Source organism: Protobothrops mucrosquamatus, unplaced genomic scaffold, assembly GCF_001527695.2.
Source record: "Protobothrops mucrosquamatus isolate PMUCROS unplaced genomic scaffold, P.Mucros_1.0 scaffold133, whole genome shotgun sequence".
NCBI lineage: Eukaryota > Metazoa > Chordata > Lepidosauria > Squamata > Viperidae > Protobothrops > Protobothrops mucrosquamatus.
Window position 1 is genome coordinate 251,834 of NW_015386500.1, and position 21,591 is coordinate 273,424.

General features: G+C 34.7%; 1 protein-coding gene across 1 annotated transcript; it reads left to right on the forward strand.

Moving 5' to 3' along the window:
- Nucleotides 1-1,693: 1,693 nt before the first annotated feature.
- On the forward strand, nucleotides 1,694-18,121 carry ARHGAP5 (Rho GTPase activating protein 5). The gene is made up of 6 exons (XM_015813075.1): nucleotides 1,694-5,522; nucleotides 8,765-8,912; nucleotides 10,269-10,346; nucleotides 11,653-11,784; nucleotides 12,718-12,823; nucleotides 14,167-18,121. Exons 1-6 carry the CDS (start codon nucleotides 1,800-1,802, stop codon nucleotides 14,495-14,497), a joined length of 4,518 nt encoding a protein of 1,505 aa, XP_015668561.1. The 5' UTR covers nucleotides 1,694-1,799; the 3' UTR covers nucleotides 14,498-18,121.
- Nucleotides 18,122-21,591: the final 3,470 nt, after the last annotated feature.

Genomic DNA, 21,591 nt, shown 5'->3' on the forward strand with positions numbered 1-21,591 from the left:
GATTCACTTAATGATCATATGATTTGCTTAATAACCTTGGTGATTTGCTTAATGACTGAAGTAACAATAGTTGTCCACCATAAAGTCTGTTTCGCTGATCAAGAGGATTTGTTCTTCAGTAACAGCCTTTGGTTCCAGTATAATGTTAAATAGCTTGAACACTTCTTGAATCGACAGATTAAATGCTTCATTTAAAGTAGTAATTTGGAGACCTCTAATGATCAACCTTCAAAGTCTTGTTAGCAATTTGAACTGTAAAAAGAAATGTTTTTCCAACACGGAATCCCAAAGATGCTTTTTCACAAGGCAACTGGACTTTCTTGTTTTTCCTTTGAAGACATTTCGCTTCTCATTCAAGAAGCTTCTTCAGCTGTGAGCTCTGAATGAGCTTCTTGGATGAGAAGTGAAACATCTTCAAAGGGAAAAGAAAGTCCAGTTGCTCATATTAAGGGACTTCAAATTTTGCTATTCCCCCCCACCCCATTTTTGAAAGTTCACTGACCAGTTAGAGTGTATTTGCACTTGTTGGTAAATTACTTAAAACATTCATAGATCTGAAATTTAATCTAGCTATTCTGTTTATTTCAATGAATTTATATAGTTTATAAATCTTCAGCATAGAATATTAGTATATGTCTTTAATTCTTTCTTATGGAAAGATAAAAAGCATTTCTTAAAGCTACTCGTTAAAAATATTGGCAGAAGCTGGAAAGATTCCATAATGACTTAACATAATTTATTTGGATAATTTCATTTAATAAGCTTGCTCTTGCTAATATCATCTAAAACAGATCAATTTGATTTTTATAGGATAGCTAAAATTTAAAGAAGCATCCGTACTATGGAAATGGAAATAACATTTTGATTTCTGATAATAGGAATTTATTATGAATTGAGTGTGTGAATATGACCTGTACATGAAAATATAAACTTAAATATGTTCTTATGTAGTTGCTCAATTCTCTTATCTTTTGAAAACTCATTGTGTCTTTTGAAGGGACGATGGAAGTGAACAATAATGAAACATTTTTATTGAGACAATAGTTTGTAATGTTAACTGATTATGATGATTAGTTGCAATTGTAATATTCTAATCCAAATATTTCATTAACTTTGTTAATATATAGTCATATGAGCATATTTAATATTGTTTATTTACTTGTTGCAGATAGGATTCATCCAATCAGTGCAAAATTTTCATATGTACACTTTTTATTATTGATTATTCCAAGCAACAGTATCTGGCTTACTTAGGATCCAGTCTGCAACAGTGGTCCAGTATATTGTTATTTATTTATTGGTTAGGCTTGTCCTCATTGGTAACAATTGGAAATGAGCTCCAATGAAATAATTGTGCTTAAATTGTACTTTAATCCACATTAGATATTAATTTCTTTCTCAGTATTAAAGTCAAAGTGCACTTTGTTTGCTTAAAGAGCTGTACAAACCTTGCTCTTTAGTCGCTAATACAAGATTATTCTGTATGCATTCTGAGATAAAATTTTGAGGAATAATTAAAATACTGTTTAACTATTGTTTAAAAGTATTATGTTTGTCAGAATTTATTTCAATATTTAAAATTAAACTTTGAGTAACTGTAATTGATACACTGCCTTTTTTTTCTTTCAGAATCATGGAGCAATTGATCTGGAGCACCCACGTTTATTGCAATCATGAGGATTTAAGAACTGAAAATAATTTTGAACTTTGGAGATAAAATTTTAGTATGTGGCATCATTTTTAAGAATGAGTGTTGCACCCAATTGTGTTGGTGAATACAGAAGGATGAGAAGAACACTATGATGGCAAAGAACAAAGAGCCTCGTCCCCCAGCCTATGCTGTTAGTGTGGTTGGACTTTCTGGGACTGAAAAAGACAAAGGAAACTGTGGAGTTGGAAAATCATGTTTGTGCAATAGATTTGTGCGGTCAAAAGCAGATGAATATTACCCTGAACATACCTCTGTGCTTAGCACAATTGACTTTGGTGGTCGTGTTGTTAATAATGATCACTTTTTATATTGGGGTGATGTAATACAGTGTGGAGAGGATGGAGTAGATTGCAAAATTCATGTTATTGAACAAACTGAGTTCATTGATGATCAGACATTTCTGCCTCATCGTAGTACAAACTTGCAACCTTATATAAAGCGTGCAGCTGCAACCAAATTGCAGTCAGCAGAAAAACTTATGTATATTTGCACAGATCAACTTGGATTAGAACAAGACTTTGAGCAAAAGCAAATGCCTGAAGGAAAGCTAAGTATCGATGGATTTTTATTATGTATTGATGTAAGCCAAGGATGCAATAGGAAGTTTGATGACCAACTTAAATTTGTAAATAACCTCTATATTCAGCTTTCAAAATCTAAAAAACCTATAATTATAGCAGCAACTAAATGTGATGAATGTGTGGACCATTATTTACGAGAAGTTCAGGCTTTTGCTTCAAATAAGAAGAACCTTCTTGTAGTAGAAACATCTGCAAGATTCAATGTCAATGTGGAGACGTGTTTCACTGCACTGATACAAATGATGGATAAAACTCGTGGCAAGCCTAAAATAATCCCTTATTTAGATGCCTATAAAACACAAAGACAAGTTGTTGTGACATCAACAGATAAGTTTGAGAAACTTGTGCAGACTGTGAGAGACTATCATGCCACGTGGAAAACTGTTAGTAACAAACTGAAAAATCATCCTGATTATGAGGATTACATTAATTTAGAGGGAACAAACAAAGCCCAGAATACATTTTCAAAACACATTGAGCAGCTTAAGCAAGAGCATATAAGAAAAAGAAGAGATGAATATATTAATACATTACCAAGAGCTTTTAACACACTTCTGTCAAACCTCGAAGAGATCGAACATTTGAGTTGGCCTGAAGCTTTGAAATTAATGGAAAAAAAACAAGATTTCCATTTATTCTTTGTGGTGCTGGAAAAAATGCCCTGGCATGAAACTGACCATATAGACAAAGTAAATGACAGGAGAATTCCATTTGACCTTTTAAGCACACTTGAAGCTGAAAAGGTATATCAAAATCATGTGCAACATTTAATATCAGAAAAAAGGAGAGTTGAAATGAAGGAAAAGTTCAAAAGAACACTTGAAAAAATTCAGTTCATTTCTCCTGGGCAACCCTGGGAGGAAGTTATGTGTTTTGTAATGGAAGATGAAGCTTTTAAATATATTACAGAAGCTGACAGTAAAGAAGTATATACTAGGCATCAACGGGAAATAGTCGAAAAAGCCAAAGAGGAATTTCAGGAAATGCTGTTTGAACATTCAGAACTCTTTTATGACCTGGATTTGAATGCAACACCTAGTTCTGATAAAATGAGTGAAATTCATGCAGTTCTTAGTGAAGAGCCTAGATACAAAGCTTTACAGAAACTTGCACCTGATAGAGAGTCACTTCTGCTTAAACATATAGGTTTTGTATATCATCCCACTAAAGAAACATGTCTCAGTGGCCAAAGCTGTATGGACACTAAAGTGGAACATTTACTTGCTAGAAGCCTCCTGCAATTGGACCATGGTCGTTTAAATTTTTATCATGATAGTGCCAACATCGATAAAGTTAATATTTTCATTTTGGGTAAAGATGGTCTTGCACAAGAATTGGCAAATGAGATTCGGACACAGTCTACTGATGATGAATATGCCTTAGATGGGAAAATATATGAACTTGATCTCAGACCAGTTGATGCTAAGTCACCTTACCTTCTAAGCCAATTATGGACTTCAGCCTTCAAACCTCATGGATATTTCTGTGTGTTTAATTCAATTGAATCACTTAATTTTATTGGTGAATCCATTGGAAAAATCAGGACTGAAGCTTCTCAGATAAGAAGAGATAAGTATATGGCCAACCTTCCATTTACTCTAATATTGGCCAATCAACGAGAAAGTGTTAGCAAAAATTTACCTATTCTGAGACATCAGGGACAGCAGTTAGCAAACAAGTTGCAGTGTCCTTTTATCGATGTACCTGCTGGTACTTATCCACGTAAATTTAATGAAGCTCAGATAAAGCAAGCATTGAGGAATGTTCTGGATGCAGTTAAACACAATTTTGATGTTGTAAGTCCTAATCCTTCAATTAAAGATCTTTCAGAAGCTGATTTAAGAATTGTTATGTGTGCTATGTGTGGAGATCCATTCAGTGTAGATCTTATTCTTTCTCCATTCCTTGATTCTCATTCTTGTAGTGCTGCTCAGGCTGGTCAGAATAATTCCCTGATGCTGGATAAAATTATAGGTGAAAAACGGAGGCGAATACAAATTACAATATTATCATATCATTCGTCAATTGGTGTAAGAAAAGATGAACTTGTTCATGGCTATATTCTAGTTTATTCTGCTAAACGGAAAGCATCTATGGGAATGCTTCGAGCATTTCTTTCAGAAGTGCAAGATACTATTCCTGTACAATTAGTAGCTGTTACTGACAGTCAGGCAGACTTCTTTGAGAATGAGGCTATCAAAGAATTGATGACTGAAGGTGAACATATAGCAACTGAGATTACTGCTAAATTTACAGCTCTGTATTCGTTATCTCAATATCACCGTCAGACTGAGGTTTTCACCTTGTTCTTTAGTGAAGTCTTGGAGAAGAAAAACATGATTGAAAATTCTTATATCTCTGATAGTACACGAGAGACAACACACACAAATGAAGATGTTTTCTTGCATTCTCCTAGAGCAAGTTCTCTTGCTTACAACTGTTACCCAGATTCAGAAGATGATACTGAAGCCCCACCTCCTTATAGTCCAATTGGAGATGAGGTACAGTTACTCCCAACACCCGATCGCTCAAAATACCGTTTGGATGTAGAAGGTAATGAATATCCCATTCATAGTACACCTAATTGTCACGATCATGAACGCAACCACAAAGTGCCTCCTCCTATAAAGCCAAAACCAATTGTAACCAAGACAAATGTGAAAAAACTGGATCCAAATCTATTAAAAACCATTGAGGCAGGTATTGGTAAACAATACCCCAAAAAACAAACTAGAATGATTTTGGCACCATCTGATGATCTTGAACAATCTGATAACTATGCTGAACCTATAGACACTATTTTTAAGCACAGGGGTGTTGCTGATGATACCTACATAACTCCAGAGGATAGTCAGAATCGTATGATTAAATTTAGAAATTCCTCTATTATAAATAATGCCCAAGGAGATGAAGAAAATGGATTTCCTGACAGAATTTTAAAGACCCATGGAGAAAGACGGCCTTCAAAATATAAATATAAATCTAAAACGTTGTTCAGCAAAGCCAAATCTTACTATAGAAGAGCACATTCAGATGCAAGTGATGATGAAGCTTTTACAATGTCTAAAACAAAAAGAAAAGGAAGACATCGTGGCAGTGAAGAAGATCCACTTTTATCCCCTGTGGAAACATGGAAAGGTGGCATTGATAACCCTGCAATTACATCTGATCAAGAGCTGGATGATAAAAAGATGAAGAAGAAAACCCAGAAAGTGAAAGAAGACAAGAAAGTAAGTTTTAAAAATGTTTTAAATACAGTCAAAATGCTGCTTTTTTGAGACATGCATAATTTGTCAGCATTACAGAATGATATATAAACTGTATGATATAAATGGGTTTCATTTCTGGTCCTTTCAACTTTAGCAACATTAACTATTTGGCTTAAACTTGTTTCTTATTGAATCTTATTGAATCGTGGTTTAGAAAAAAAAATGCCATTTGTTACTGAAGCAACTTTAAAAGCACAAGGTTAGCAAAAAGTGTGCTTGAAATTAGAAAACAGTTGTGTTTGAAATTAGAAAACAGTTGATTGTGATGATTACCCAAGTAAATTTTCTGAGAAAATAATTTGGCGTTGAACCAGTTAAAATTTATCAGCCCAACTGACTACTTTTTTCTTTTACTATTAAGTGGCAAACCTTTGTTTCCTTATAGACGTTTCATTACCCAATCAGGTAACATCATCAGTGAGTGTGGGGTTAATTCTCTGTTTATTTACAGTAGCTTGCCCTATCAGTTTTGATGGGTTTCTCCTTGATATTTTTTCCGCTTAATTCTTGCATTAATACATTAAAATTTGCATTAAATTGGTGCTGAATACAAAACTCAGATTATCATTTGTTTTTATCTTCTATTCAAAGAAGCAAAATAGGTTCTAGGTATTAAGTGCAAAATTTTTATTGCTACTTTATTGTTGGATAATGTTCAGGAGATTGTGTAGTATTGTATATGTCAAAGAAAGTTACAGACCAGCATCTGAATTACCATTTTTATTTTCAACTGAATGTATATAATGCAAACATTTAAAGGATATAGGAAAACAGACTTTTCCAAAATTCAACATATTTGTATTTATTATAAGCAACACCTAAGATATACATTTATGATTTTGGAGAATGAAGGGAGTTGGATTTTTTTGTTAAAAAGACAAATCAGTGTGTGCTTAATTGGATTAATGGTATTTTTCTTAAATATGGAACTCATTTGCATATTTTATGAAGTGTCTAGCATTTGGTTTTGGAAAAATATTTGTTCAGAAGAACTTTTTATTCTGTGGAGAAATGTTTTATTGTGACTAAAAAGTGAAACTTTTCATCATCTAGATCAGGGCCCCCCAACCTTTTGGGCACCAAGCACCGGTTCTGTGGAGAGAGGTTTTTCCGTCGACCGGAGGGGGCATGGTTTTGCAGGCTGCTTGCGTGGCCTGGTTTCTGGCATACCATGGACTGGTGCCATTCCATGGATCGGGGTTGGTGAACCCTAATCTAGACAGTATTTTCTAGTGTTTCCCAGGCATTGTTTGTACCTTTAATAGGTTTGCTTGATTGAAGTGGTTTTAAAATTGTTGTGCCTTAAGTAAAATTGATAGACAATGAGATAAAAGAATGTGATATACATAAAAAGTCGCTTCGAGTTGCCTCACAGTGAGATGGCCAGCAAAGATTTAATAAAAATAATAAGTAAGTAAAGCAAGGGATTTATCTTTTCAGGTTTTACACTTCCTGTAAGGTTATTTTTTTTAATCTTGAGCACAGGAAGAATTTATGAAGATTAGGAAACCAATATTTATTTAGAAAACATTAATACATTTTAAGCAATGTATTTTAAGATACATTCTTAGAAATGGGCCATAGCCCTGCACTGTTTTTACCTTAACTTAGCAGCTGTTAAGATTCACAACAGCTGTGTGTGTTGTCAGGGATAAAATTGAAATGAGTAATATTCACATCATTTAAATTGTGTATTCCCGATAGTGCCCTTGAGAATTTAGGTGGTATATAAATTGCATAAAATGCACATGTGTGTGTGTGTGTGTGTGTGAGAGAGAGAGAGAGAGAGAGAGAGAGAGAGAGAGAGAGAGAGAGAGAGAGAGAGAGAGAGAGAGAATATGTATAACACACATATAAAATGCATACACACACATATACCCAACACACACCCAGCTGGTTGAGGTGAAAGAATAACTAATATCTCTGGAAGGAAATATTTAAAATTTCCTGGTATATTAAAATGTGTCAGTTGGCCATAAATTTTTTTCCCCTGCTTTATTTGAATGGAATAATATTGTTATCAAGTTGCATGGCTTGTGAGATTAAGTACAAAGATACAATAGTAATCTTGTTTAACTCATATTAAAAATAATCAAGATATTCACTATTAAAAATGTAATTTAAAAAAAATCAATGGAATTGAATGTTTAAAATATGCCATAATTTATGAGCCAATATTTTAATTTATTAATTTGTAGAAATGACAAAAGGTCTTTAAATTTAGGACTGTTTATTCAAATAGCCTTTTAATGGTTCGATAAACTGACATTATTAAAGTACCTAACTTCAGAAAATTCCAAGTTTGAATATTTTTAGTTGGTAAAGTCTTCACAATTTTTGGTATTTGACAAGCTGATACTGGTGGAGTTTGCTTTCTGTTTTCTGACAATACCATTGCTATAACAATTCTTTTTAACAAACTTTTAACCATTTTAATTGTATTATATGAGATATTTTTATATATCATGCCTTTTATATGTGTATTTTGAAGGTTGAAGCATAGCATTCTGTTCCAGAAGATAAGGAGAATTCATATTATGTCTGATTACATCTCATATTAATGTGAGCAGGTATAATGAGAATGTAAAAGTAAAAAGCTGAGGTGGTGTGTTATTATCTTATTCTAATGTACCAAAGTCGGAAGTGAATGCATTTTATAATTTCAATCCAAAAGGCAAAAAAGCTTATAATAAGCTTTCACAGTCTTCTTTCGTAACTCAAATGCTTGAGATTTTTTTTATTTTGTCATACAGTGTTTTTTGGGGGCAGGGATATTTTTTATATGTTATCCAGAGTAACAATTATTCAGGTTGAGTGGCTATATAAATCTTCTAAATTAATAAATAAATCTGTCCAACAAAAGCTTACATATAAGACATGAGCATTAAGTAGTATGAAGTTCATAAATAAGGATTAGATGTGGGATGAGAAAGTAGCATTCAGATAAATAGTACTTTGGTTATGTTGTCCTCAACAGTAATTTTGTGAATAAGAAACTAACCAGTAGCTATTTTCTGCATCATGCTCTGAGAAAGATTCAGGATTCTTGCCCTGGAAATAGACAGATGTAGGATATCGTTAATAATATACCTTCAAAATGAAGATTGCAATATGAAAAATTGCCTTTCTAATAACATGTAGTTATTAGGGAATGTTTATTTCAATAGCTAATATTCTTGACCATTAATGCTGTTTTATTGCAGCAAAAAAAGAAAACAAAGACATTCAATCCGCCAACTCGTAGAAACTGGGAAAGTAATTACTTTGGGATGCCCCTACAAGATCTGGTTACACCTGAAAAACCTATTCCTCTCTTTGTTGAGAAGTGTGTGCAGTTTATTGAAGATACAGGTAAGCAACATATTTAAATATTTATTCTTGCTGTTAAATAATTTTGAAAGTCTTACTTGTTCCTCTTTAGAACTTTATATTATTTTAATAAAGAAATAATAATGTGAATTAAAGACTGACTTTTTATAAGAAAAAATATCAAGTATTTTTTCTCTTAAATACATCAGTGTGGTTTTTAATTCACACTATTTCTTTATTAAAACAATATAAAGTTCTAAATGAGGAACAAGTAAGACTTTCAAAATTACATAACAGCAATTAATTGATTCTGGTAAAAGACAAAATTTTGCCAAAACCACACATTTATTTCTAAAATATTAACTAGTTGTCTGCTCAAATGTAGTGAAGGGACAAAAGGAGATTTCTTCTTCGCCTGCATACAGTGGCACTTAAATGTTTGTGAATCTTTTACATTTTAAATCTTTTAACATAAATATGACCTAATCTGGCCTTTAGTACTTCCACACAAGTCTTAAAACTAAATAAAGAAAACCCAATTTTAACAAATGAGTCAAAAAATACTTGCTCATTTATTTGTTGAGGAAAACAATCCAAATTGTACTAGAGCATGAAAGATTTGTTGAGGTTGCAAAAATAATTTTTAAAAGCCTGTTTTTTTATAAAAGATACTAAATATAGGTACTCCTCATGACTGCCATTGCTAAGCAATGAGGTGGTAAAGCACAATATCATAATGACTGCATTACTTAGCGATGGTAGTGCTGGTTGCCATCATAACTTTAAGACTGCATGGATCATTAAACCAGGAAGAGGCAAAGTCCTAGGCAAAGAATGCAGGAGGTGTGCAGGGGTGCTGTGGGGGGGGGGATGGATGCAATTAATGCTAGGTAGTGTCAGATGTCATTGAGGGCTACAAACAGGCATTGTGGACTACAGGCAAATACGTACTTCAGGTGGTGCTACAGATATTCTGGTCCCTATTAGTGTCAATGATTATCTGTAATAAGTAGATAAAGTTTCCAGGATTGCAAAATTCTATTTTTATATACCCTATGAAGGTGGACCAGGTTATCAGTTCCTCACTTTCAGTTTTCAGTTAAAGAAAGGAAGTATACTTCCATTTTCTGAAACACATTATCATGTATTAAAGTAAGGTTGACACCTTTACCTTCTGCCACAATATCACTTAGGTTGCATCTATAGATTATGAGTGGCCACATATACTTTTAATATTAAAGTATAATTGCATTCATGTTTTTTGCATTTCACTCCCTGATCTCATAAATTATAAACAGATGAAGACAATATATTTAATATTCATACAATTTTTGCTGGAAGATTTTTTTTTTTACTAAGTGATTTACATCCTTTGATGTTTTCTTCCTTTTCCCAAAGGTCTGTGTACTGAAGGTCTCTATCGTGTTAGTGGTAATAAAACAGATCAAGACAATATTCAAAAGCAATTTGACCAAGGTAATGGGGATCTTTGTTATGATTACATAGTTATAACTAGGTAATGTTTTAGTGCAGTCTTTCAAAATCTTCTGAGATACTCTTTCTAATAACTAATCATAGAAATTGAATAACGTGAATATATAAGTGTATTAAAAACTAGTTTGATATGTTAGCTGTATGTGTTGGTATGCTGATGTATAATACTTTAAGTTATTTTACTCAATTTCAAAGCCTCTTTTTCTGCATAATGTTTCTTACAGCCTATGAGATTTATAATAAAATAGACCAGTGATGGCGAACCTTTTAGAGACCGAGTGCCCAAACTGCAACCCAAAACCCACTTATTTATCGCCGGGTGCCAGTGGGCGTGGCCCACTGGGTGGGCATGGCTGTGGTGATCATGGCAGACTGGGAGGGTGTGGCCAAGGTGGGCTTGTCCTGCAGGGTGAGGCGAGGAAGGGCAGGGGTGCCATTGACACGAGGCAAGGCGAGGCAGGGGCCTAGGCAGCTGCTGCCTGACACCATCGGCCCCCGCACACAGAGGCCAGTGAGTGCATGGGGGCTGATAGTGTCCATCAGCAGCCACAGCCTGCCAGCCCCTCAACCGGTGCACTCTGGGGCTCCGCAGCCACCGCCAGCAGTTCAGAGAAGCCGCCTCTGAGCTGGACAGACGGCCGACAGCTGAGGAGGCGATGCAATGGGTCGTGCCCGGGAAAAGGAGAGCATGCGAGGCCAGGAGGGATTGGACAGGGGGGAGAGAAACCAGCTTTGTATCATATTTGAAAAATCTTGGGAAAAGAAATTCCAAATGACTGGGCAAGAAAAAAGATGCTTTAAAAAAATGGGAAAGTGAGTTCCAGGGAATAGCATACTGATCTTGAGACTTACCTGTAAAATATCTAAAGCAGATCATAAATTCATTGATTTTAAACAGCTTTCTGGTTCCTCATCAAACCAGAGTCAGGCATATGTGGTTTGCCACAAAATTCAGTCCTTGGTTCTGTACTCATTAATAAGTTAAGCATTTCCTTTATTAACGTTATCAGATTTGTAACTGATACAAAATTGTGTGGGACAACTAATCCTCTAGCAATCTTGATAAATTAGAAAAATAAGAGTGAAATTTAACAGAGAAATACAAAATTCTTCACATAGGAAACATGAAACCCATAGATACAGGAAAGGCTTGGTAATAATACTTATGAAAGAAAATTTTAAATTGAAAATTTAATGATTTTTTGTGTTTATAGTGAATGAATTCTCTTGAGAAATGTATAGTAGAACTTTTTGCATTCCTAATACACTGTTTCATACTGCTTTGTAGATCATAATATTAGTCTGGAATCTATGGATGTGACAGTAAATGCTGTGGCAGGAGCTCTTAAAGCTTTCTTTGCAGATCTCCCAGATCCTTTAATTCCTTATTCACTGCATCCAGAATTAGTTGAAGCATCAAGTAAGTAATTTCTTTTTTCTTTTCATGGCGTACATGTTATGGATAACCATTTTCTGTCTCTTACCTATACTCTGTATTAGGTTATTCATTTCAACCTGTTTGGTGCCTTCTGAGGATTTATGGTTTTTCCCCCTTATATTTCCCATTTCAGGATTTCTTTTATATGCCTCTATAGTTAGGTAATATTCCAGGTAACCACAGAAAGCTTCACATACAAACTTTTGACTGATTAACCCTTCTACTCTAAACACCATCTTGCCCTGTTATATTTTATTATTTGTATTTTTACTATACCATACTGAACTGAACTAGTGAACTCTGCCTATTTAAAGGGTGAAATAAAACTTCTCTGCCCCCCAGTGAAATGGACTTCATTGCTAGAATGATTGCACTATTGTTTGAAGTCTTCCACAGATCCTGCACAATGCACATCTCCCAAGAATTGTCATTCATGGAGACAGCAGAGGAGAAATTAGCAATTTGTTCACATACATTTATTCAATAGAAAATTCTCTAAAATAGCAATAGCACTTAGACTTATATACCACTTCACAGTGCTGTATAGCCCTCTCTAAGCGATTTACACAGTCAGTATATTGCTCCAGTACCAACCTTGGAAGGTTGGAGGACTGAGTCAACCTTGAGCCACTCAGAATCGAACTCCTGGAGTGAGTAAACCTGCAGTACTGCATTCTAAGCACTGCGCCACCACGGCTCTTATGTTACTTCAGATTTTTTCCTTCAAATGTTTACCCACTCATCAGGCAAGAAATCAGTTTTATTACTGTCCCCTATATATGAGAAAAACTTAATGACTGGCTATTACATTAGCATAGGTTAACATACCAGCACATACTAGGTCCCAAAGGTAGAAATAGTGCACTGATCTGGTATATGCTTATTATTTGAAAAAAAATTATTTTATTTTTTCAGAAATTCTTGATAAGACTGAAAGGCTCTATGAATTAAAGGAAATTGTGAAAAAATTCCATCCAGTGAATTATGAAGTATTCAAATATGTAATAACTCATCTCAACAGGTATTGTCTTTGCCAAATATAAATTACAGATAAATAACTTCATTAATATTTGTCAGAAAGATTAATCATATTAATCTGCTATGCATAAAGATGCTTGCATGAAACATTACGTCCCTTTACGCAAGATGGTCGATAAATGTAATAAATAATAATAATTAAACTGTAAATTAGAAAGAACTATGAAAGCCTTATCCATATTTCTGTAGCAGGTGGGTATTACAATGTTGTCCATTGATGTAAGGCATCATTACACGAAATGTTTTAATGAATCAATGTGTTGGTGTAGCAGTAATGGGTATTTTTGAAGGACTGTGTACATTTATATGAATCTCTTTAAATACAGTATTTACATTATCTTTGGAAGCTCTTACTCGCCCACCAATAGGTCGACAGAGTTGATAAGAAGTAGAGATGTGCCCTTCATAGTAACAGCACTTGCTGTGGGAAATTTTTGTTTAAGAGATGTACATCTCTTAAATATTCTTCCCATGCTGACTTAAAAATGCTGTAATTTATATTTTGTAAATTCCAGTAGGGTGTTTTTGCCAGAAACTGGATGTAAACACTGAAACTGCCCCCCCCCCCAATAAATTGAAAATCATGGTTATGTGACTGAGATTCTGCAAAAGGGCATAAAAGTAAGCCGGTTGCCAAACACTCAAAATGTGATCACATTATAACAGGTGTGTGTGCTGCTGTTGGAACTTCAAAGTTGGGTTTTAAGTACCTTTTGGGCTGAGAGGGTGTCCCTCATACTTTCACTATTAAGCAAAAATTACCTGTAATCCTGCCTTGGTCATTGTGTGCTACAGATAGCCTTCAAACTTGCCAGTGCAGACCTCAGTAGGGAATAGACACCCTTAATGTCTGTGAGTTTACTTCTGATAGCATATGCACATAATTGAAGGTAAACCATTTAAATAGTATAGACATTATATTTAAATAAAGCTGTGTATAACAGTGGATTAAATGTTCATTATTATCATGGTCACAATGGTAGAATCCAATCTGAGACTGATAGTTGTTTTCTTCAAGAACTTTGGCACTAGTGTATTTGTATGAACTGCTTACACAATCCATTTTCCCTGTTTTAATAGACCATAGCTCTTTCTACTTTTTCTATTCATCCAGAGAAATAGTAGCTTTAAGGAATTCCTAGGTAATTATGCCTGTTTTCTTATATTTTAAGAATGATCACATGACTGAGGCTCGCTTGTTCTTGCATTATGTTTAGGATATAATGTCTAAACGCTGCTGAATATATTGAATGTAATGCTATGTAACATTTTCAGGTACATTTTCAATCAAATATTAACTCTTCAATGCATTTATTCATATTATAGAGTTAGTCAACAGAGCAGAACCAACCTAATGACTGCAGATAACTTATCTATATGTTTCTGGCCTACTTTGATGAGACCTGACTTTGAAAACAGGGAGTTCCTGTCAACCACCAAAATCCTTCAGTCAGTAATAGAAACAGTCATTCAACAATGTCAATTTTTCTTCTATGGTGGAGAAATTTCAGAAATGTCTGATAATGTAGCACATCAGCTTCCAGGTTCGAATCCAGTACAGATGGTGGACCCAATTTTACCACTACAATTACCACCACCTCTACAACCTCAGCTCATACAACCACAGTTGCAAGCAGATCCTCTTGGAATTATTTAAATAAAACAACTGACAAGAAGATGATTTGTCAAGAGCTTGGCAATGGAGGAAAACTGGATGTGCATGTTTCAAGATACAATGACAACTTCATTATGAAAGAATTTGAACCTAAACTAAGATACTTTTTGTTTGTAGTCACACTATCCACCTTGTTCATAACACTGCAGGTCAAAATTATGTGATTAGCATGACTGGAGAGGTTTAATTTTTTAAATCAGAAATAACTAAAGTGCAAAGCTGCTGTTGCATGAACATTTATCGCAATCACTATCATTTCTGTGACAGTTTGTCACAATATATTGTGAATAAAACTTTTCTATAGAAATGTTATGATTAAATAAATCATTTATGGAACATTCAATACTTACAGCCTGCTTTAGGGCTGTTTTTTGTTATTTAATTGTCTCCCCTCCCCATCATTTTCATACCAGTTTAGTCCTATTCTACACCTAAAATACAACCTTGTCTTATTTGGAAATTATGAACTACTTATACTACATTGCAACATATTTTGGAAAAACAAACTGCACTGTTATAAATGCCACATTCCCATACTTCTTTTTCTCTTAAACCTGTGGATATTTTTGTTGAGGGCTTTAGAATTTTTTTTCTTGTAGCACAATACCAAGGACATGCTTATTGTAAGAGTGAGTTAAGCACTGTGCAAATATGTTATGATTATCTACTTTTCCCTTAATTTGCATTAATTAATGAAACTTTTTATAATACTGTTAATTCTGTAAACTGCATGTTTGAAAGATCATTGAAGGTCTTGTAAGCCTAATATATTTTCTATATTTTAATTTTTCCCACTAGGAAATTCATTTAGTATAGAGAAAATAATTTGATGATTTCATATAAGGCTGTATAACTTTTCATACATAAATGAGAACTTTGCTGTAGTGTAAACTTGCTAAACCAAACAATCTAGATCATAAATTTAACATATACACTATATCTATTTTTCTGTGACCCTCTAAAGGTATAAAAAGCATTGCTAATATATAGCAATAAATACTTTGGGTACTGAAGCATCTAAATTTGTATATAAAAAGATACCTGTGTTCATTTTTTTTCTGTGAGCTGTTGTACTATATTTTCAAAATAACTTTGCACCATTTAAAATTATTTTTCTTTTTTATATTGGTACAAATATCTCTGTTAAAGAATGCTGCTTTACTTAATCATTCTTGATTAATAGTTGATAGTTAATAAATGTGATGAAAGGCTAGTTGTGGAAAAAATGGAATGGCTTAAAATATTTGAATTGGCTCAGACTTCTATCCACAAATGGAAGGGTTCCTTTCATCTATACAAGTGATTCAGTGGAGAGATCCCAACTTACTCAGATTTCCAATGCTCCTAAAGAGACCATTTTACACCTCTAACAAATATTCAAAGAGGGAATGGGTAAAAGTTAGTCTATAAACAGAATGAAATTTGAATCCAGGTCTGAGTTTTCCTTACCAACTTTTTCTTTCATCTGCAAAATATGTTTACCTGAAAATAAGCTTTAGAAAAAAAACATTGCAATATCTGAAATAGTTGGGAAACTTTACTATCGCTATTGTCATCTCATTGTTTACTATCAGTTGCAGTATGTAGAACATTTTTGAATACTAAGGCAATTTAACAATTTGATTTTAAAAACTTTTTAAAGATTCTTATAGGCTTGGGCCTTCTGAAATAAAAATGGCCTTTTTCTTTATGTCCTAGGTATTGTACTTAGAGTTATGACTTACATTACCATTATACTTAAGATACCATAACCCAGGCTGCTGTTAAAATATTTGTATATTATAAATTACCTTGATATTTGTGTTATATTCTTGCAAGTAATTATCTTTTCTACAAAAGCAAAATTCTCTATTCCAATTCAAAGCACACAGGATATAAATACAATAATAAAATTTGTCCTGTAAATGTAGTAGCATTAATTTGTTTTACATCATCTGCTGTTTAAATAGCTTTTATTTATAGCCATTAGTTTAACAAAGGCATTTTAAGAAAAAAATAAATTGCAAGCATTTTGTAAATGATTTCTAGGTTGCTAAAGAATTTATTTTTCTACTATAGATGGTATGACAAAAGCATCAAACTGTACAGGAAAAAACCACATATTCCTCTTGCAGACCAGGCTTAAATTTCTCAGCCTAAACACTATTCTATAGCACAATGACAGTTGAAATTTGATTTCTGTTTAGAATTGTCTTTTTGTATTTTAGTATGTCTTTCATTAATAATATACTGCTCATATCGAGAGTATAGGCAATTTGCTTCAGTGCTGCTCTTAGCTATCTTTAAGGGCATGCTTCATGTTATCCTAGGCATCCTAGTCCAGCAGGGCATAAATATATCTGTATCTGCATACCTATTACCCAATGACAGCATTTTGAATTCACACTCCGATTTAAATCTGAACCATCTTCGTAATTACATTATAGCTTTAAAAAAAACATATGTTGCTTGTCTTTTTTAATTCTGAAATTAAAATCTTTGGGATCCTTTTTCGGAGCTCTTAGCAACATTTTTTGACCTGCTTTTGTTTTAACTTCTCTGGGTGTTTATGTGCACAAATTCATTTCCCCTTAAGCAGAATTGATGTGGCTCAATAACGGGAAAATCACTCAGTGAGGTATTTAGAAGCTAGCTTTCTTGTAATAATTTATGAGCTTCTTACCATAGTGTAACAAAAAGGCCTACACATGATTGCTAGACATCTAGCAATTTAGCTCACTCATTTTAGCTAATGGAGTACTTCATGGTACCTTGTATGTTTTCTGAAGTTTCAAACCATGAACTACTAGTATTGTAAATTCAATCATTTTTAACAATGTGAATAGTGCTCAACAGCTGTCAATTTGACTCATCCCTCACGCCAACCGTCATTACATTTGTATGTTACAGAAATATGTGTAACTAGGTTGCAATGCTACAGTTATTCTTATGTAACTCCACTAAGATCAGTAAAAAGGGTTGTAAACTTAAGCTGCAATCCTAAACTTAGTTATTAGGGAATACATCTAACTGTAGGTAATATGATGTTCTAAGCTTAATGCATAGAATAACATTTTATAAATATATTTAGTTACATGCAAAATACATTAAAACAGCAGTCATATTCACCTGCATAACAGTAAGTTCCATTGAACTCAATAGCACTTATTTCCAAGAAGACATGTGAGTGGCATTTTATATTAAATGATTTAGAAATTATTTTTACATTACACTCAAGACTTTAAAATTTTTGAAATAATGTAAATATAAGTATACAACTTTAACAAAAAGCAGCATTTTCCAATGTATGTGTTCTGCATTACTTGACTACTAGTTGCTAGAAACTACCATTGACTTGTTTTGTTTTCAAGATACTGGAGTTTAGTTTTAATTTCTCCAAAATTGTAAAGTAATGAACTAATTGGACAAGTTAAATAAATCAGGCCTCCACTTTCATTGTGATTTTATTTTTTACAGTAACAAATATATTGGCTGAAGCTGTAAGTACATACACAAACACTTAGCTCCTTTTTATGTAATCTTATAAAAGTTTAGAAAATGCTGCAGTGAGTTAAATATTGGTGAAGTTTATATGTATGCAGATTGCAATGAATAAAACATTAAGATGCCTGCTGTGTATAATAATCAGTTTTATATTCAACTTCTGAAGAGGCAAATTGCTCATTTTATCTCAAATACAGTAGTAAAAAAAAGTTTGGAATTGAGTTCAATAAATTCTAAGAGTTGTATTTAATTGGAACAGAGGTCATTGGCAGATGGAATTAGACTTCCCATTTAGCCCCCTAAATATTGTTGAGAGCTTTGGAANCTGCTGTGTATAATAATCAGTTTTATATTCAACTTCTGAAGAGGCAAATTGCTCATTTTATCTCAAATACAGTAGTAAAAAAAAGTTTGGAATTGAGTTCAATAAATTCTAAGAGTTGTATTTAATTGGAACAGAGGTCATTGGCAGATGGAATTAGACTTCCCATTTAGCCCCCTAAATATTGTTGAGAGCTTTGGAATTTGGGAACCTTCCAGAGCAATATTGATAGAGGTGGGGGAGGGGAAGAGATACGGGGGGGGGAGGGAGGGAAATTATTACTGAGTGGAAGTCAGGTTATATAATATTGGATTTTCTCTCCCTCTTCCCCTCTCTCCCTCTCTCTGTCTCTCTCATATAGATTCGTTAAATAGGAATTGTGTATTTCTCAGGATGGATCTGGCATGTATGTAACATTCAGGATCAATCCTTTGTCCTTTTGCTTATGCCAGTACAAAATTCATGTCAGTTCATTTTTTTGTTTTGACTCTAATAGGTAAAGTGTTGCCAAAGTTTTGACTAATTTATTGTGAAATACACATAAATGTATAAAAACAACTAATTTTTGAAGTTTGGTATTAAAATCCACAGTAAACCCATAAACTCAGAGCAAACATGTTACAATTATCCATATTTTATTTGCTGATGCATATATTTCCACCATTTTTGCTCCTTTTTTCATTTTGTGTCCCTCAACCAATACTGTTCCAGATTCTCTGAGCAGGAGATGCATTAGAACAGTGGTGGCGAACCTATGATATGTGTGCCAGAGGTGGCACTCAGAGCCCTCTCTGGGCACGCGCACCCTCGCCCTAGCCCCGCCTCCCCCCGGCCCCCTCATCAGCAGGCCCCCTGGTGGAGAGTCACCCCTGGGCGCAGCCCGTGCAGAGCAGTGCAGCCAAGGACATGGCAGCGGGCAGCAGGGACAAGACTCCGCCCTCGCGCCCCGTTGTGTGTAGATGATGCTGCGGGGTGTGGGTGGAGGGTGTTGCCACCATGGCATTGCAGGGCCACCTGAGTGATCTGCAGCAGGCTGTGGAGGCAGTGGTGGCCCTGTGGGTGGGCGGGGACGGGGTGGGGCGGTTTTGGGGCACTCGGTCTTTAAAAGGTTCGTCATCACTGCCTTAGAACTTTTCTTCCTCTAGAGGTGCAAACTGACAGTAACTAGAATCAGACAACTATTCGCCAGAATTTTTTTGTTTTTGGGAGGAAATTAAAAAGACTTGAGTGCTTTCAGAGCTGGTTAGTTTACTTTGCTCTTTTTCTAAGCCTCTCATTTGCATAGAAAAATTCTTGTGGTTATAGCATGTGGTAAATTTGCTGGGATCCTTACACATTCTCAGCAACACAATCATTTATTGGGTGACCTATTCTGCTAAACCATAATATGTTTTTTTTAGGTTTGGCAAATTGTGTTGTGTGAACTTAGGACATAGTTTGTTAATTAAGGTTTTACGTGTATTAATCAACTAAATGGTGGAATATTAAACAATGCCTAAGCAAAACAAAACTTGTACAATGTGTGGATCCAATCTTATTGACAGCTAAGTACGATTTCATATTAGTAGTTTGAAAGCAAATACGTGAATGGATTTTGATACATATGTGTGCCTTCTAGTCTTCTCTTGCAACCTGTTGAATACCCATCAGAATAACCTACTGTAGGTCTATAGTAGTTAATACATCAGGCTAGAAACTGGGAGACCGTGACCCTTGGACCCAGATTTTGGCCAGTTGCTTTCAGCCCTAGGAAGCAAGCAGTGGTCAATCACTTATGAAAAAATCTTGCTGGTAAAATTGCAGGGATTTGTCTAGGCAATGTCCTGGAATCAGACATGATTGGAAGTTAAAAAACAAAACAAAATCAGAATGGGGTAGAAGGGCACTGTTGCATCTAACCATGAAATAAATATTCATGAAGTTGTGGAATTGCATTCTAAACTAAATTTCAGGAATTGCAGATTCCTGCAGGACCAGATTGGCAGGGAATGGCTATGGAAATGGGACCAAGTAAAACCAAGTGTTGTGGGGGAGTCCATTTTTACTAAGGACTTGTTGGAGGGGGAGTTAAAGAGCTAATTGTGACATGGATGATCCCTAGGAATCTCAGGACCCTTCTTGGCTGCATAGTGCTGAATTCAGAGAAGCTGGCGCTTGCTGTTTTTGAATGCCAGATCAGTATTAATTTGCCCTTATCCACATTTTAACTGGTCTGCACAACAGAAATCTTGGTGGGCCTGGAGGTGGGGTCCTCTCTTAGAAATGTGTCCACATCTTGGCATCAACCAAGATCCCATGGGAAGGGAGTTGGAGTGGCTGTTGTCATCTGTCAATTATTGAGAATACATAGAGGGTCTGTTTGTCAGATAATTGGATGTGAAACTGAGAACAGTCAGAGATTGTTGCTTCTGTGCTATCCTCCCTTCTGGGCAGCTTCATCCCCTGCTTGACATAGTGGATTCTGTGGCCAGGTTGGTGGTGGAATCCCTCAGGCTGTTTAAGACTTTAACCTATTCAGAAGCTTCTTGGATGAGTATCGAAACATTTTCAAAGTAAAAAACCAAGATAGTCCAGTTTGCCTTTTGGACAAAGCATCTTTGGAACTACCATGATCTGGATAATTGAGAATCTCCATAGACATACTTGCCACAAATAAAGCAGAACATATTATTTCTGTTCTGATACTGGCAAGACATTTCTGTTGTCACCGATCATACTATAGCAAGCCTGTAACTGGCTTGCTTACTATGTAAATTATATGTGGATAGACAATGCTTTGCCTTAAAACAATTGCATCAAAATACATGGAAACTGGTATCAATTAAATGAGTTGCATCTGTGCATGCAAGCTTCTTTTATAGCTTTTCCAGGCAGCATCCATCCAGCCTAGGCATGTATAGAAAAAAATGGCAAAAACAAGATTTCTATAAAATGGTATGTCATAAGTTAAATTACATTTTCGTGATTAGCAGCCAAAAATCTAAGGTACACCCAAAAGTGTTCAGTAAGCAAAATCATTGTTGGCCAGTGTATTTAGTAGTTTGATTGGGGGTCTTGCTCAAGCCAGTAAAATCATGGAGATTTTGATTTTGCCAAATGTAAGTTTTTTTAGTTACTGGTCTCTGGCTACCCATTAATCTTTTTCTTGTCAAATGTGTATTTTGCTATTATTAAAAGAACAATTAAGACTGCTCAATTTAGTCAGTGTAATACTGCAAGTGGGGGGGCAGCATTCCAACAAAATGAATGGGCTGCTTGAAAGAGGATGATG